Source organism: Paroedura picta, chromosome 10, assembly GCF_049243985.1.
Source record: "Paroedura picta isolate Pp20150507F chromosome 10, Ppicta_v3.0, whole genome shotgun sequence".
Lineage (NCBI taxonomy): Eukaryota > Metazoa > Chordata > Lepidosauria > Squamata > Gekkonidae > Paroedura > Paroedura picta.
Window position 1 is genome coordinate 55,260,617 of NC_135378.1, and position 17,417 is coordinate 55,278,033.

At 42.2% G+C, this 17,417-nt stretch overlaps 1 protein-coding gene across 2 annotated transcripts in view; it reads left to right on the plus strand.

The window, feature by feature from the left end:
- MAML3 (mastermind like transcriptional coactivator 3) overlaps positions 1-12,590 on the plus strand; it is a 307,203-nt gene extending 294,613 nt beyond the window's left edge. For both annotated transcript variants that reach the window (XM_077300246.1, XM_077300247.1), the window contains exons 4-5: positions 1,633-1,723; positions 8,586-12,590. In XM_077300246.1, coding sequence (XP_077156361.1) covers positions 1,633-1,723; positions 8,586-9,577 — 1,083 coding nt within the window. In that variant the 3' untranslated portion in view covers positions 9,578-12,590. The remainder of the gene's footprint in view (positions 1-1,632; positions 1,724-8,585) is intronic.
- The last annotated feature ends 4,827 nt before the right edge of the window (positions 12,591-17,417 follow it).

Below are 17,417 nucleotides of genomic sequence, written 5' to 3' on the forward strand. Positions count from 1 at the left end.
TAACTTTCCATTTTTATAACAAATTTTGCAAAAATATTGAAATATATGCAATACTTTGTTATCAAACCTAACCTTACATTACTGTTCAAACAGGATAAAGTGTAATATACAATTTACTAATTGGCATACAGTAGAGCCTCTTGTGGCGCAGAGTGGTAAGGCAGCCGTCTGAAAGCTTTGCCCATGAGGCTGGGAGTTCAATCCCAGCAGCCGGCTCAAGGTTGACTCAGCCTTCCATCCTTCCGAGGTTGGTAAAATGAGTACCCAGCTTGCTGGGGGGTAAATGGTAATGACTGGGGAAGGCACTGGCAAACCACCCCGTATTGAGTCTGCCATGAAAACGCTGGAGGGCGTCATCCCAAGGGTCAGACATGACTCGGTGCTTGCACAGGGGATACCTTTACCTTTACCTTTAATTGGCATACATATAGAAATTCAGAAGTATAAATGACTTAACACAAGCAAAATTGCAAATATACTCAGTACTAGAGAGAGTTGCAAACTCAATGCTATCTTAACACATGTATCTTAATTTTGCCATCTGAAAGGTAGGAAAAGTGAAAATTGTAATGAAAAGACAAATTTTGCAGTAAACTAAAAACCTATTTTATTTTAACATAGTCTCACACACTCACAACAATTAAAATATAGGAGTTAAATGTATTCATACAATCATACATATTAAAATGTATTAATTGTGGACAACATTAGCCATATTTAAATAATAAACAGATATTTGAAAATATGTTGTCCAGTAAACAGAGATTTTAATTATCTAATGTCATAGATTTTTGTACATTAAAATCTTCACGCTGCACATTTTGAGTGAGGAACACCTTGTCTTATGAAGCAATTCATTCAAAAAGTTAAATACTTTACTTTTTTCCCCAAAGGTCTCCAAAATGTCCAAGTTTTATATTTTAAAAATTGGGGGGGGGATTCCTCAGGCTGGGGGAAATTCACCTTACTCTTTACAAGTCTGTCATTCACATTTCAGATGTTCTCATCTGTATCTATCTAGCTAATATATTTATATCCTGCCCTTCCCCTCAGGAGTTCAAGGCAGCTTATATAGTTCTCTCTTCCCTCCATTTTATTTTCACAATTCTGTGAGGGTAGGTTAGGCTGAGGAAGTGTGACTGACCCGTCCACCTTCCTGGCAGATTGGGGATTTGAGCCTAGGTCTCCTCGTTTGTATTCCTGGACTATACCCACTGTGCCACAGTGGCTTTCCCACTGAATCCAGCAGTCATTCGAGTTTGTTCTCTGCCTGCCGCAAAGACTCATGAAATCAGTTTCAAACCACTTTGAGCCCTCTCATCTCATCACCTCCCCTCTTTTCCCTGGGTTTTGAGGAAGTGCTCACGGCCCTTGGGACGTCAAGAGAGGGAGCTGAGGTGGAAAGGCAGATGGTGCTTGGAACCACAGGAGCTGAGAGCTCTCAACAGGACTCTTCACACAAAGGCTACTTACCACTCTCTCTGCCTGCCACTTCCGCAAGGGCACTCATCGTTCAAGAACACCTTGTACGAGAATGTCAGCGCTTGCCTCTGGTTTGCTGTCGTAACTTGTAATTGGCCAGGCCGAATACACCTTCCTCCTCTGACTCCTTCTCTTCACTTCTGTTTGCAGCAAATGCAGCAGCAGACCCATTTGCCACGGCAACACCTCCAGCAACAGCAGCGGAATCCGTACCCTGTGCAACAGGTCAGCCAGTTCCAAGGTAAGAGCTCATGCTTCTCAGAGCCCCTTTGGGGCTACTGACGTTTAAAAATTCATCTTGCGGCTCTCTTGACCACACATTTGAGCCACAGAAAGGGCTAATGGCCACTTCAGGAATAACAGAGGAGTGTAAGCTACATGAAACTGGATGGTGCAATACCCTGATGACATGTGGCAGGAGACCCACATCGTTATATATGAGTTGCTGCATTCATATCTAAAACAAGGAGAGGGTGTGCATTTAAAAGAGCTAAAGTATCATGTATGGAGAAGTTGCTTGTATGTGTATCCAAAGCCCTTTCCCTGCCTGCTAGACTTAGCCCTGCGGTTCATCTCTCCAGGCATTTTTCTCCCTGGTGATAGCTTTCTCCAGGAGCAGAGCTCTTCTTTTTCAAAACATTTTAGAACACTTTTATTGCACCTTTTGAGGGTTTGTATGAATTTTGATTTATTTATTGAGCTCTTTTTAGGACTTATATCTTGTCTGAATGACCCTTTTCAGAAAACAGCTTCAGTGAAAATCTGGATAGGTCTATTAGAGCAGCTGTCCCCAACCCCCGTCTGGAGACTGGTACCGGTCCTTGGATCAGTCAGTACTGGGCCATGGCTCCTCCTTGTCCTCCCCGGCTGCTGCCTCGGGGGGTGCCCTCCCACTCCGCTGCCGGCTCACCTTTGCTGCTCTCCAGCGGCCGCCATGGCTGGGGCTCCCCCTCAGCATGGCACTGCGCAGCTGCTACTTGCAGTGCCCTCCAGTGGGAAGCGGGAAGTCAGGGGCGCGGGCGGGAAAGCAAGTGGAGCAGAGGCTCAGGTGGCAGCGACGTCCCTCGGCAAAAGACTGCCCCCCCCTAGCCCTCAGTAAAATTGTCAAGCGTTGACCAGTCCCTGGTGATAAAAAAGGTTGGGAACCACTGTATTAGAGTATCCCTTCATCACATAATAACTACCACCAATTCATTGAACTGTTATATCTATGACCAAAAGACACATTCCTTGAGGATATCAAAAATAAGATATTCTAGGGGGAAGCAATCACAGTGAGAGGCTGTCAGATTTCTTTGACAGCAATGACTCAGAAGTAGCAGATGAATGCCTCCATGAACTTGATGCTACATGTAGACAAAAATGGACCGGAGCAACTACAAATTTGGATTTCAGGCATTCCAGTAGGAAAGCCTGGAACCTGTTGAAAATTAGATGCAAGCCCACCTATGCCCCCAAGGAAATCCAGAGGTAACATCAAACCAAGTAGCTGTCCAACCGGTATCCATATCCAGAGCTCTGAAGTATCGAGATTTTACGATCAGGATAAAAAGAACTCCAGATTTTGAAATACACCTGCCCTGTATACTACAAGTTGTCAGGGGATTTCAATGTTGATGAGATTTCCAAGGCACTGAAGAACATCAAGAGTGGAAGCAAATTTGCAGTAGCTTCAGTCCATTTTTGCCTATATGCAGCATTGAGTTCATGGAGGTATTAATCTGCTACTTCTGAGTCTGAGTCTGCCTCCATAATCAATTCCTGAATAACAGCAGTATGTTCACTAACAAGTGGTTCACAAAGTTTCTCACTGATATCATGGGAACAGGAAGACTCTCAGGGGAATTCAAGAAAGTAAAGATAGTTGCTATTTTGAAAACTGGAAAAGCAAAGCATCTAGCAGAAAGTTCTAGACCTATTTCCCTTCTGAGCTCCTGTTATAAACTCCTCAAGAAGGTAATCCTGAACAGAATCAGTGACAGAATAACATGTCCCCCCGTATTGAGTCTGCCATGAAAATGCTAGAGGGCATCACCCCAAGGGTCAGACATGACCCGGAGCTTGCACAGGGGATACCTTTACCTTTACCTTTACCTTTATAGAGCAAGCAGGATTTAGACCCCATCATAGTTGTGTGGAATAGGTTCTCAGCTTAACTTTCATTGAGACAAGGTATCAGAAGTCAATCTGACTGCCACTTATGACAGTCTGGGGGGATGGACCACTGTACAAGTTTTTACAAGTTTTTCCTGCAAAACATTATTTTAAATTCCTAAGTATCATGTTGAGCAATATAATATTTCAAGTAATTATGGAGCAGTCAATCAGTAAGCAGAAGAAATTGAATAACGGTCTACCTCAGGGCTCAGTACTCACTCTGGTTTTTTCAGTTATACATCTCTGATGTTCCTGAGATGATATCTAGAAAGTTTACTTATGCCAATGACATGGCTATTTCAGTAAGACACAAAACAATTGAAGGGACCGAAGAAATACTGGGACCTTGAAATTTTGATTGACTACTACCAAAAATGGTGGGTAATCCCAAGTCCAGGAAAAATATAATGCTCTTGATTCCATCTCAATAACAATCTTGCCAACTGTGAACTGAGTGTCTACCTTTATGACACCTAACTTATACACAACCATACATGTAATTACCTTGGCATTACCCTTGACAGTACCTTGAGTGATAAACACTATCTTACCAATGTAGCAGCAAAAATACACATGCAAAACAACATTCTCCAAAAACTTGAGGCACATCTGCTACAATATTTAGATGCTCAGCTTTGGGGTTGCTGTGTAGTACTGTGGAATACGGTGCTTCTGTGTGGCTCAGCAGCCCCAATATTCACAAACTTGTTGTCCAGCTTGATACAATGAAAACCACAGTGGTATAGACATTTAAATAATAATAACAACAACAACAACAATCCTGACACCCAGCAATAAAATCTGCACAAATCCTGCTATCACAACATTTAAATCTAGTGAATGAATGATTGCAAAAATGGATGCAGTCAGTTCTACCTGATATCCATAACCTGATAAACACCAACAAGAGGCTCTCAGGATTTGACTTGTCATGTAAAATATGAAGATTGCTGATAGACTATTAACAGGCTTTGGCAGTTTTGCAGACCTGTTGTTTAAATGGGACAAAATACTAGCACCCAAATATGATTGTGGTATAGCCCACCAAACTATTTAATTTCTGTCACAGGAATGCTTTCCAGAGTCATGTGATAGAGCTCTTTGAATTCTCCTCAGCTGCAATTGAGTGGACTGAAAATACATTATGTGTTATATATTATTATTATTATTATTATTATTATTATTATTATTATTATTATTATTATACATATTGTATATTATGATATGCTTCCTGCCGTACGGTAAATAAATAACATGGTAACCATGCATATTGGGGACATCACAGGTAGCATATAGCATTCAGTTAAGCCAAACTGAAAAAATACCCAGAAAATACCTTATAAGTATTTTTCAGGTATTAATTCAGCCAGTTGGAAACAATTGATGTGGACACCTTCTTTGAGGACTCATAGAACTGGATTCCCTAGTCCAATCTTTTTGAAACTTAAGGAGGGAGTAAGAGAGGTACCAGCAGCTGTGCTGCAAATTTTGGGCCTCTACCTTAAAACAGTGCCCCAGAGCCCCAGACACTCCCGGATCAGTTCTCCATTATAGCTCCAGAGCCAGTTTGGTGTAGTGGTGCGGACTTCTAATCTGGCATGCCAGGTTCGATTCTGCATTCCCCCACATGCAGCCACCTGGGTGGCCTTGGGCTCGCCATGGCACTGATAAAACTGTTCTGACCAAGCAGTGATATCAGGGCTCTCTCAGCCTTACCTACCTTACAAGGTGTCTGTTGTGGGGAGAAGAAAGGGAAGGCAACTGTAAGCCACTTTGAGCCTCCTTCGGGCAGAGAAAAGTGGCATATAAGAACCAAGTCTTCTTCTTCTTCTTCATTGGCTGTAATGGTCCCCCTAGGCTACAATAAAGCCAGAAAAAAATGACATTCCTGAATACTGCCAAATCTGAATACTATATTGGGATTCAGAGAGATAAGGAAATTTCAGGTTCAATACAGCTGAACAATATTGGTTTGTTTGGGGTTCTTCGCACAGCCCTAGTAGCATCCTTTCCCACTAGGCATGGGTGCCAGGCTCCTAGAGACCTAATGGCTCAGAAGTCAAGAAAGAAATCCAGACAAGTACTTAAGAATTGATGCACTGCTTTTGTTGTACTCACTTGGGATGTTTGGAAGCTCAATGAATGAGAGAAAATCATATAGATATATTTACTCCTATATATTCTGTGTGTGTGTGTGTGTGTAATACTCTGTATGAAAATGTTATGCCTTTTTGAGATTCTATTTCTTTTACTTTATTGAATGCTGGGAAGAAAGAAAGAAAGAAAAGGAAGTCCTTCAGGGTGATTTTCTCCACTGCTGTATTGAACTGAAGCCACAGTGAACTCTTGACATAATCAGAATTCCAGTAATTATTTTTAAATAAAGGTGATAAACACAGGAGCATATTTGCTTTCCAGAAATCAATATTCCCTCCCACCCATTCCTCTCTCTCTCCCCCTCCTCACCAGGAAGACACCTTAGTTCAGTTATTTGCCAGGGTGTACAATTTAACAACCATAGGAATTCCTGGCTTCTCATCGGTCCAAGGTAGAGTAAATGGGTTTACAATATTGATTTGTTAATACACCGTCTCTGTTTTAAAATGTCCAGAAAAAACAGCGTTTTTCTTCTTTCCATAGACATAATCAGTTAACAACACTATAGAAAATCCATTCACTTATGCTTCCTGAGCTGTAATATAATTGATTGGCCACTCTGAGTATGACAGTTCTATTTTCATGGTTTGGTTTTGAAAGATAATGGAAATATTTAAAAGAGTTTTTCAGATGGCTAATAGTCTAGGCCATTGTTTGTTTTATAACTTGGATTCTTTTTTTAAAGGTTTCTAACTCACATACAAATAACCCAACCTCATCTTCGGACTGTGACAGTTCCAGGAAAAAACAAATCAGGATCCAGATTTATAGATCATACAGGGGCACCTTTCCTGGGAGGATAAGCTGAAGAGTCAGGGACCATTTCTGCAGTTTGGAGTTGTCCATTTTTTTCACCGCATCAGGTGCTAAATTTAGGATTTGAAATTGCGCCTGGCATTCTGCATCTGTGGTTTTCTTCTGTCACAGCTAAGGACTGAATGTTCTGCATGAATTTTGCATTTTCTTCAGGCGAATGGGCTGTGCCTTCTGCTGTCAAGCCCTCCTCTTTTTTTTACATTTTTTTCTTAGCTTGTGCATGTGCAATAGCGCAATTGCCTGGTAATGTACTTAAAAATGTCAACTACAATACTGTAGAATGCAGATGCTTGTGCTTGAAACATACTTTAGTTTGAAGATTCACAAACCATGAAGCTAATAGGGATTGTGTTTGGATCTACCCTGTAAGAGCCAGATTTTTGTGTAAAAATGTTATTCCCCAGGACTTCAAGAGTGCTGAAACAAAATTTTACTTGACTGCGAAAAAGGTCTGAGACTTTTCAGTTTAGAAAAGAGACAAATAAAGATTTGAAAGAAGCTTATGCCAGAATAACAGAATGAAGCAGCCAATAAAGTTGATAGGCAGTAAATTCAGGACAAACAAAAGGAAATACCTAGTTACCCAAAAAGTGATTAAAATGTGGAATTCATTGCAAGAAGATGTGGTGATGGCCACAGGCATAGATGACTTTAAATGGGGTTTAGACAGGTTCATGGAAGTTAGATCCTTGGCTAAAGAAAACCTCCATGTTCAGAGGTAGCAAACTCTGAATTCCAGTTCTAAGGGGCAGCATTAGAGAAGGTATCAGTCTATTGTTGCTCCTCCAGCATAACTGGTTAGCCAGTGCTTGAGCCAGGATGCTGGACTGGATGAACCACTGGTTTGATACAACAGGGCTCTTCTTTTGTTCTTACATTCTTAAAAAAACTAGAACATCATCTCCCAAAAATCTCTGGATTTTATTTTCTAAAGTTTCTTAGATTGTACTCATAAAATCTAAATAAGACTGGCTGGGTGGGGGCTGGGATAATCAGTGTATATAAGATCGCTTATAGCAAATACCTGGAGTGATGTCACCAATCTGCTGCAGTATTCTAGGACTCTTCCAGGACTGTGTGGCTTTACCACAGGGGTTGGGGCAAATCCTCACTTCAGTGCAGTGATGTCAGTTCCAGATATTCACCGGAAGTTACATTACATCATCAGCACAGCATCATTTTCTGTGCCCCCACCCCCGTTCCAATGACTGGCAACCCAACCACTGGGGGCAGGGCTTTTTTTTTTTAATCAGCAATTTTGTATCATTATTTCAACATGCCATTATAACAATAAGTGTAACAGGTCCTGTGAATTCCCATTTTTCATTTTAAAGGTAATTCTCAGGTTCCTTCTGTGGTGAAGATATAATGGAAAAGACTGTGCATTCACAGAACCTGCTACAGTCCCTGTATGGTCTTCTCAGGTTTTACACTATAACCTATTGCCCTGAATGCCTCTGAGAAATAGCGGAATAAAAACATGGATGTGTTTGGGGCCACAATTCAGACTATAATCCCCACTTTCAATTTATCTTTGAAGTTCTACTGAACTCCTAAGGTGCTTTGTAGGGACTTATCACCAGTTGTGATTTTTTTTGTATCATTTTTAGCCATTTCCCTCTCCAGCCACATTTTGGGTGTTGTTGGAAATTACTCTGATTGTATTGATAGTATTCTCTACAAAGCCAGTGTTCCACCCTCCAAACTGAATATGGTTTTGGTTTCACATCGGCCTGGAGCCCAGTTGCTTCTTACCTTCCCAGAGATTGTAGTTTGTATGTCAGAGCGGAGGTCCCAGTCATGGTCATGTGATGAAATGTATCAGATCTGGACTTTGGTATGAAGGACCGGATTATTTCATAAAGAATTGATATCATTGTGCAAAATAATGTTTTTTTCTGAAATCTTATTCCTGAATGTGTCTGTGTTTGGCAGAAATCCATTCTTTCATATTGTTCTTCTTCCTTGTCTAGGTTCTCCGCAGGAAATAGCAGCAGCAAGGAACCAAGCGGCCCTTCAGAGTATGAGGACTTCCCGAATGCTGTCCCAGAATACCAGCATGATGGCCATGGGGGCCTCCCAGAATGCCGGAACAATGTCTGCTGCCACTGGACAGTCTGAAATGGGAATGGCTCCGTACAGCAGCCCAGCAACCAGCCAACCAGGAATGTACAATATGAGCACAGCAATGAGCCAAATGTTGCAGCACCCAAACCAAAGTAGCATGAGCCTGGCACATAACCCAAGCCAAGGGCCAAGACAGCCCACCTCAACACAAGGAGTTGGCATGGTTAGCAGCTTTGGTCCAAACATGTTGGTGAATTCCACCTTATCTCAACAGCACCAGCAGCTGAAAGGACCTGTGGGTCAAGTTCTGCCCAGACCACAAGCTCCCAGACTTCAAAACATGATGGGGTCTGTCCCACAAGGTACACAGAACTGGCAGGCACGAGGCTTACAAGGTATCCCTGGAAGGACTAGCAGTGAAATTGGATCTTTCAATAATGGCACAGCTTATCCAATGCAATCTAGTCAGCCAAGGCTACCTAAACAACATTTTCCACAAGGCATTAGTCAAGCCGTCATGGACTCAAGTGGAACAGTAAGGACCCTCAACCCATCCATGGGAAGGCAAATGTTGCAACCACTTCCTGGTCAACAAGGAACCAATAACCAAGTCAGACCAATGGTTATGCCTGCAATAAGTCCGTCAGTTTCCACAATGACTGGTTTTAACCAGTCCCCTGCACAACAAATAGCAGGGGGTAACTTCACTCAGAGCAACCAAGGTCAGGTGTATGAAAGGAATCCTACTCAGGACATGTCTTATAGTTACAGTAATGAAGGAGCTGGAGGTTCCTTTCCAAATCTAGCAGAAGGCACAGACCTGGTAGACTCCATCATTAAAGGTGGACCAGGAGATGAGTGGATGCAAGAACTTGATGAGTTGTTTGGAAATCCATAGTGCATGGGTGTATGTACAGTTACAAACTGGGTTTTTTATTTTTAAAAATGAAAAGCAGGATGTTGTCCATCCGTGTTTCTTTGTTTTGTTTTTCAAGCTGTGCAAAACCAGCTGATTGCAAATGGCTTCAATGGAGTTGATAGCGTTGCCAAGTAGGCCTTGTAAACTTCCTCACAGCAGCCTCCATGCCATAGGGTGACACAGCATGTGGGAGAGAGGCGACCAAAACAGCTCCCCTCCCACCGTTGGGCCATGAAAAGGGCTTGGCAGTGCCTAAGTGTGGCAAAGCACAGGCTGTCCCGAAGCATTGCAGTCTCCCATGGCTGTAGCTTTCAGGAAACAGACAGTTGCTCCCTGCAAGAAAGCAGGGCGGTGCTTGTACATGCCATGAACACATAGGTCAGAACAGGTGCTGAACATGGGGTGAAAGCAGATACCAATTTTCTCTGTCTCTAATTAATAGCCAAGCCTGGGCTACCTGCTTACAGAATGATCATGGATTGTGAGTAGAAATGCCCATAGTGGGATAGGTTCGTTTAGTGGGCTTTTGTCTCCTTTAGGTGCAGTGAAAGCTCTCATACAGATCATTTGCCTTTCCTCTGCTGTCCAATTCCTCAATTTTTGATTCACTTTAATGATGAGGAAAAATCTAGAGATTTCTTACAGATGGAGGCTGTGGGGTTCACATGCTCCATATGTAGCAGCCACCAAAGACAGGAAAACAGTTTTTTTTTAAGTGGCATTAAAAAGAGGGCGATGCAAGACAAAGAATTTGCAGCTGTTGAATTGTTCTTTTCCTGGAAATGCAATATGAGTGGGGTCCTGCATGGGATGGTATTCATAGGAGTTGGTAACTGATGTTTCAAGTCTATGAAATAGTCTTCTGGTGTTCTAAGGAATCGAGAAGGACCTGGTATAAAGGTCACACAAAGAAGGACTGATTATTGTGCTGGCTATCCTTAGGCACCAGCGTCATTCATCTCTGTCCAGGTTGGAAGCAAGTTTATGGTAAACATTTGCACAAATTATGTGCTGTCATTCATGTTTGTGACTATAAACAAGCTTCTGAAGATGCCTAAACTAGTCCATGAGAAACAAAGGTAGAAAGAAGAAATTGTTCCATTAAGATGACTTCTACTGGTAACTGAACATAAGTTTTTGAGCATCCCAAAAGTCACCTTCACATGGAATTGTGTTAGCCACCATTGTGTGTGACTAAAACTGAAAATGCTTTTTGTATGCCCTAAAGAACTAAAAGTTAAGTTTCTGATTCATATATCACAACAAGCAGGGTTTCCAAATCACTGCTTGATTAATGTCCAGTTTAGTGTGATGCCACAATGCAAGTTTATCAACAACTGAAAAATGAATTATAAGTGACATTATCCTTGGCTTGTTACATGGGATCTATTGTCATGTCTGAACAAAGAAACTGATAATGGTGGGAACTGATGTGTCACATTTCTGATGGCCTGAGACCTTTTGCCAGTATTGAGCACAGAACGGGCATTACACAGATCACTTGGGCCTAACTGCAGGCTACGTACAAATGCATGCCACTGTGAGAGCAAACTATTTTTAGCAGAGAAGTAACAGCTGGGAGGAGGTATTTAACCCTTCACCTTGATTATCTGCTTCTCCATTCTAAGTGCCACTCTCCTGGCTGCTTTCCTGCCCCCAAACACACACTCCAGAGGAGTGAGGGGGAACAAAAGGAGAGGGGTAAAAAGTGGGAGGCTATTGTGGTTTGGTTACGTATATGTCAGTAGGGCCACTGACACAATTTTGAATTAGCAAGTTTTTAAAACTTGCTCAAGTCTGACATATTGGTGCTGAAATCAATGGGGAAGATTTTGCTGACTCCTGTGAGAGTTAAATAGCGCTTTCACAAAATGTGGGTGGGAGCTTTTCCATTCAACCTTCTGCTTGTGCTAAAGTGTGGATTGGTGCATGCACCTGCACATATATGGACTTGGCAGATGGTAAAGTATTTATTGTCCAGAATTATGACAGGGCCATCTTCCCATTCAGTGCTTGATGAACTGTGTGGGTCAATGTACCTAGTCTCTGGTTATGAAAAAAGAGAAGATGAGAACTGCTTTTGAGGCACCCAGACACTGTGTGACAAACTGTGGTTGTAGCCCCAGGGAATAGTTGTGTTAATCAGTGTGTGTGTGTGTGTGTGTGTGTGTGAGAGAGAGAGAGAGAGAGAGAGAGAGAGAGAGAGAGATTTGCAGGAGCCAATGGAAGATTGGAGGGGCACAAAAAGATTCTTCCTTTAAACCAGTTGTTAAGGGGTGCAAAAATATAAGATTGGGACCAAATGGCAGTTCTTATTTACCTCTCTCAGTTCGTTTCCTGGGATGGGTAACAATGGAAAGAGAAGGAACTTGGGACTCTGATTTGCACAAAAATCTAACGAGCAATGAAATTTCACATTTGCCTTCGCAGAGAGGTTCAGGGACTAGAATTCAGTTTGGTGATCAGGCCTCAAAATCTATTATCTGTGTAAAGCTTCCTCCAAATATTCTAGACTGGGACCAAGTAATAAAGAGTCAAATTTTAATCTTTGTTTTGTTGGGTTTTTTAACTATGGTGCTGATGTATATGAAATGTTTAAAAAAAAGAATTATTTGTAAATATGTTTTTACAATCCTGCAGATATCATTGGGTCTAATCTGTAAAATATATGCATATAAATATAAATATATATATAAATATATAAATATATATATATAATGTTTGTTTAAAATAGAGTATTTTTATTTCATTCTTTAACTCATCCTCACTGCAGTGGTATTGCACTTCAGATGTCTAATTACTAATTTGTACTGTATCCTTGCTGGCAAATTGCTCCATTTTATTCAGATTTTTCTAGTTTACTGTTTTTTACTTTGTACATTGAACATTGTTTATTTCCTTTTGAGGACTGTACAGAGCTCTGGAAAAATGTAGAAAGAAACTAATAACATACCAATTTTAAAGAAAAAAAATAAAATATTGCTATCTGATATTTTTTATTTTATTTATTTATTCATTTGGTTTATATATCAACCCTCACTGCGATGTCTCAAAGCACTGTTCAGCTCTAATTTTTAGGACTCTTGTCTCTTCATACCTTATATTCTGAGCTGACTACAATGGAGCTGAGTCAGTTCTATTTGGAATGAGGAAGGATGAGGTCATTAATAGAAAAAATAGGATTGATAACCTTTTACTAAGTGTTAGTCAAAATTTAAGGGAAGGTGCATGGTACAGGGCAGACATGAGCCCATACCACTTTAAAAGTCAAATTTCTTTAAAAGGTACTACATGACAGATCTCCTTCCTGTGGAAGTAGAGCATGCTGAAGCTTCTAAATGTGGAACATTATATTAAGGAAAACTAAATTAACCTTCTGCTTCACCTATGACATCTCTCTGTGTGTAGACTTCACATTAGCAAGCAAATTTTGCTTTCAGAGTGCTTTACATAAGTCCCAGAAGATGGGTATACCACTTTAGGAAGAATATAGCTGAATCTGTTGTACATGTGCCTCAAGTCAAAGCCTCTTATAAACCCATAGTTAAAACAAGATGTGTGAGAAAACTGTCAGTCTATAGATAGTGAACTATGTGTACCCACCCAACTGCAGTTTGAATCAGACTTGTGTAAGCAAGGAAGAGGGAGATTTAACCCTTCAAACCCCGCTTTGTTTTACTAAATATAAAAATGAGCTGCCAGCATTGTTGTTTGTAGGTTTAAGGGGCGGGGGGAGAGACAGCTTTCAAATGAGATCTGAAGTGGGGAGAACCCATGATAGATTACAAATGTCTATGCAATACATGTTGGATGTCCATTTGATTGATGAATGAATCTTCTCTAATGAAACCAATTCAGTGTAAATGTGCCATGTAGCTTCTCATTCATTCATTCATTCATTCATTCATTCATTCAATCAATCTATGGACTTAATTATTTACACCAGGGGTAGTCAAACTGCAGCCCTCCAGATGTCCATGGACTACAATTCCATTGTAGTCCATGGACATCTGGAGGGCCACAGTTTGATTACCCCTGATTTACATGATACCAAAATCTGTGTAGGTGTTCTAACTTCTGCTCAGTTCAAGCTAGGGAGAATTGCATGTTTTCCACAGCTGAATGAATCCTATTACTGTTAAACTGTTTGAACCCTCTTATACAACCTTTTGTTGACATTTAACATTCTCTTTAACTGAGAAGGCTGTTCAAAAAGGTACATTTCTTTCAGTCTTCTAACATGGGAGTGCTTCCTTAGCTGTCTGGGCTGTGCTGCTGGATGTCACAAGAGCCTGACTTACAGCAGCACTTCAGTCCTCATGGCAGCAGTCAAACCTGCCTGGGCAGATTCCTGCTCGCTTGAATCCAGCCATGCATATGGGATAAGTGGGGTTTTTCACCTGCAATAGTTGTCAAGATGAAAGCTTCATAGTACCGCAGATTATGCTTCCTTTCAGAAGTCCAGATGCTCCAAGAGACCCCATTCTTTCGGGAGCCCGGAATCCATCTCACATTTCAGAGTAGAATTAACCGTTCAGGATTTAATGTGGCCCTTGCCTTCCCCCCCCCCTTTCTCTCCTATATTAGTAAAACTGGGGGGGCACCCAATAAAGTTAATGGGCAATAGGTTCAGGACACACAGAAGGAAATACTTTTTAAATTCAACATGTAAACAAATTGTGGAGGTCACCAGTGCCAATAGCTCAAGCTCAAGCCATGGAAGTATTTTCAGTGGAAATGTCAGGCACAGGTTCAAAAATGTATAGAAGGGACTCCCTGCAAGTTACAAATGCCGAATGCACAAGGAACCTCACCCTGCTACCCACTCTTCTACAATCTCTCAATATTGGGAGTGGTTTATATCTCTGGGGTCCCAGTTATGGATCCCCCTCCAAACAGGTCTCCCCAGTGCTCTCACTGGAAAAGGCAGCTGCAGTTACAGGAGTCTATGGAGTGGCAGACCCCCTCCCCCCCTCCCCAGCCAGATAGTGGAAGCCAGGCAAGCATTCTCCTTATGTTCTGAAGGACAGAAAGACAGACATGACAAGAAACCTCCCAAAGTTACCCCATGGCAGCTTGGCAGTCACCCAAACCCCATCAGACCAGTGGAAATCAGTTTTCCACTTAAAGTGATGCAATGACAGAAAAGTCGGCATGACAAGAGACTTCTGATGGGGGCTTCCCAAAGCTACCCCACCCCAGCCGTACCCAACAAGCAAGGGAATCATGCCCAGAGCTCACAACTCTCACAGCCCCCCCACAAGGGCTGAAACACCACACTGCATTCTTCTATTATTAATATATGCATTAGATTTTTATACTGCCCCTCCCTGTAAGCAGGTTCTGCAGAGAAAACACCTGTTGGGCTGGCTGAGCCACCCACAATTCTCCAAAGACAGATTTGGAAGGGCAGAAAGGCAGACATGACAAGACTTCCAACAGGGGCTCCCTAAAGTTACCGCACAAGAGCTTGATGGGCAAATCAGTGATGCACACTGTCTTGCATAATAAAGACTACATTTTCTTGCACAAGCAAGTGTTTGTGGATGGAAGTGCTAACATACAGTCATACACTGAAATAATGCATGTTATGCTCCTAAGTAATAATTGTGTCTCTAGGGTTACTTCTTTTATGTATGAAGGCACAGACACTTGCTCAACTAGTATGCTAATTTAGCACTGTAAACCCTCCAACCACAGTTCTTACACAGGAAATGGACCAACTACTGGGCTATGCCAAAGGCCAATCAGGCGGGCTACCTGGGTTGTTTATAAGTTCAGTGAGTTCTGATGTTTGCTGCTCGGTGTTCTGGAGTTGGTGTTTAATAAAGAGCTGCTGGATTTGAAGGGATTGCATCTGTGTCTTGCTAAACCCACAGACTTAATTGCTTCCATATTTGATGTTAGGACTGGCTCTCCAAGCTGGGGGCAGATTACATTTATGCGCTCCAAGTTATGAACTGCCCTCTCCCCACAAAAGGGCTTCCCACATTTATACCTCCCCACCAAGTTGGGTCTCTCCAATGACCATGTTCCCGATTCTTCCCACTCATCCATTAACTCCCATCATGTATATATTCCTTTCAACAAATTATCCTCCCTCACGCCATATTCCTAAATTCTTAGGATCTTGCAAACCAAGGAATTGGAACATATGACCTTCAGATGCCTCCTACTTATGACTGTTAGCAAGCCATTACTACTTGATCAGTGAATATTAGCCTCCATACATTATTTAGCTTCATTACAAGCCCAATTTCACTCACCACACTGTGGTGAGCTCACAGAAGAGATTACTGGTGGTAAGTGACTCCCTTTCTACATGCTTCTGCTGCCTCTTCCTCTTCTAGCACACTATGAAAGTTACAGCATCCAGAGGCATGCCTTGCAAAAGCTTCAGTACAGTCCCCATCTCAGGCATCTGACTGCAAGGCAGTTACCCAGCTTTCACCAGCATAACTAGAAAAGTGAGACGATGGCAAGAGAGCGAGCAAGCAGAGAGGACCAGACTGATGGATGTGATACTTGTCTGACAGTTTCATTATGAAGCCTGACTCAGAGTGTTTCACCTCTTGTTTTTATCTTACATCTATCTTTGGCCTCATGTTCGGTCCTTCGCTCCTACCACCCACAATACAAACTACATCAAGAACATATGCAATCCCTTATTTTCAGGGAGGGGAATTTTTATTATTATTGTAAGTAATACCAATGCTGTTCTCTTTCACCACAAAAGCTCAGTTTAGTAGGTATTAGTTTAGGATAGGGTTGTCCAAACAAGAGGCACAATGAAAGAACATAAGAGCTCTTCTGGATCAGACCAATATAGCCCAGCATCCTGTCTTGCACAGAGGCCAACCAGTTTCTCTGGATGGCCAACAAGAGAGCAAAGAGGTCAAGGCCTTGTTATCAGGACCTGCAAACTTTTGTTGATGTTGTTGTCAGCCATTCAGTTGTGTCTGATGACTCACTGGTTTTTAATTTCCCCAGTAGGTCTAGAACTTCATCTCTGGTCACCTCAATTTGGCTCAGGTCTTCAGATTCCTTTCCTGGAAATATGGGCTGTGGCATTGGAACATGCCCCACACTATCTTCAGTGAACAGAGAAGCAAAAAATGTCATCTCCCCATCCTCCTTTAACAATCCTTTGTCATTCAGAAGCCCCACTACTTCTCCGGTTGGTTTCCTGCTCCAGTTATAAATTTTTTTATAATTTGTCTTGATCCTGACTCCACCTCACACTCTATCAGCCTACCTAGACAGTGCTTGATGACTGCAACCTTTGCACCAGGTAGGAAAGTCACCATGCCATCAAAACGCCTGTCATAGACCTCACTCTCTATATTCCTAATGACTGTCCCCCCCCCCCCACGCCAGGGGTATCCTCAGTACAAGAGGATATCAGTCCGTCACCCAAGGAAGGGGTCATTTCTAAGGGACCACATTCCTCCTTCTCCTCCCCCCTATGGACCTTGACATTCTCATTCCCTACAACAGCAGAAGAGCTGTCAGCACAGGAGTGGGACTGTTCTGGGAAGTCCCTGAGAGCCTCTCCCCCAAAACGCTCTCTCTGCCTCAGCTTCTCCAGGTTGGCAACCTGGTCGCTGAAAGCTAAGCCTTCCAGGCAGCAAGCACAAACCCAGTTTCCACTCAGTGGGTAGGTAATTGTACATGTGGCACATGGTGAGCCAGCTTGGTGGAATGGTTAAGAACAGTAGCCTCTAATCTGGACAACTGGGTATGTTTCTCCACTGCTCCACCTGCAGCCAGTCAATCACAGTTCTCTCAGAGCTCTCTCAGTCTCACCTCACAGAGTGTC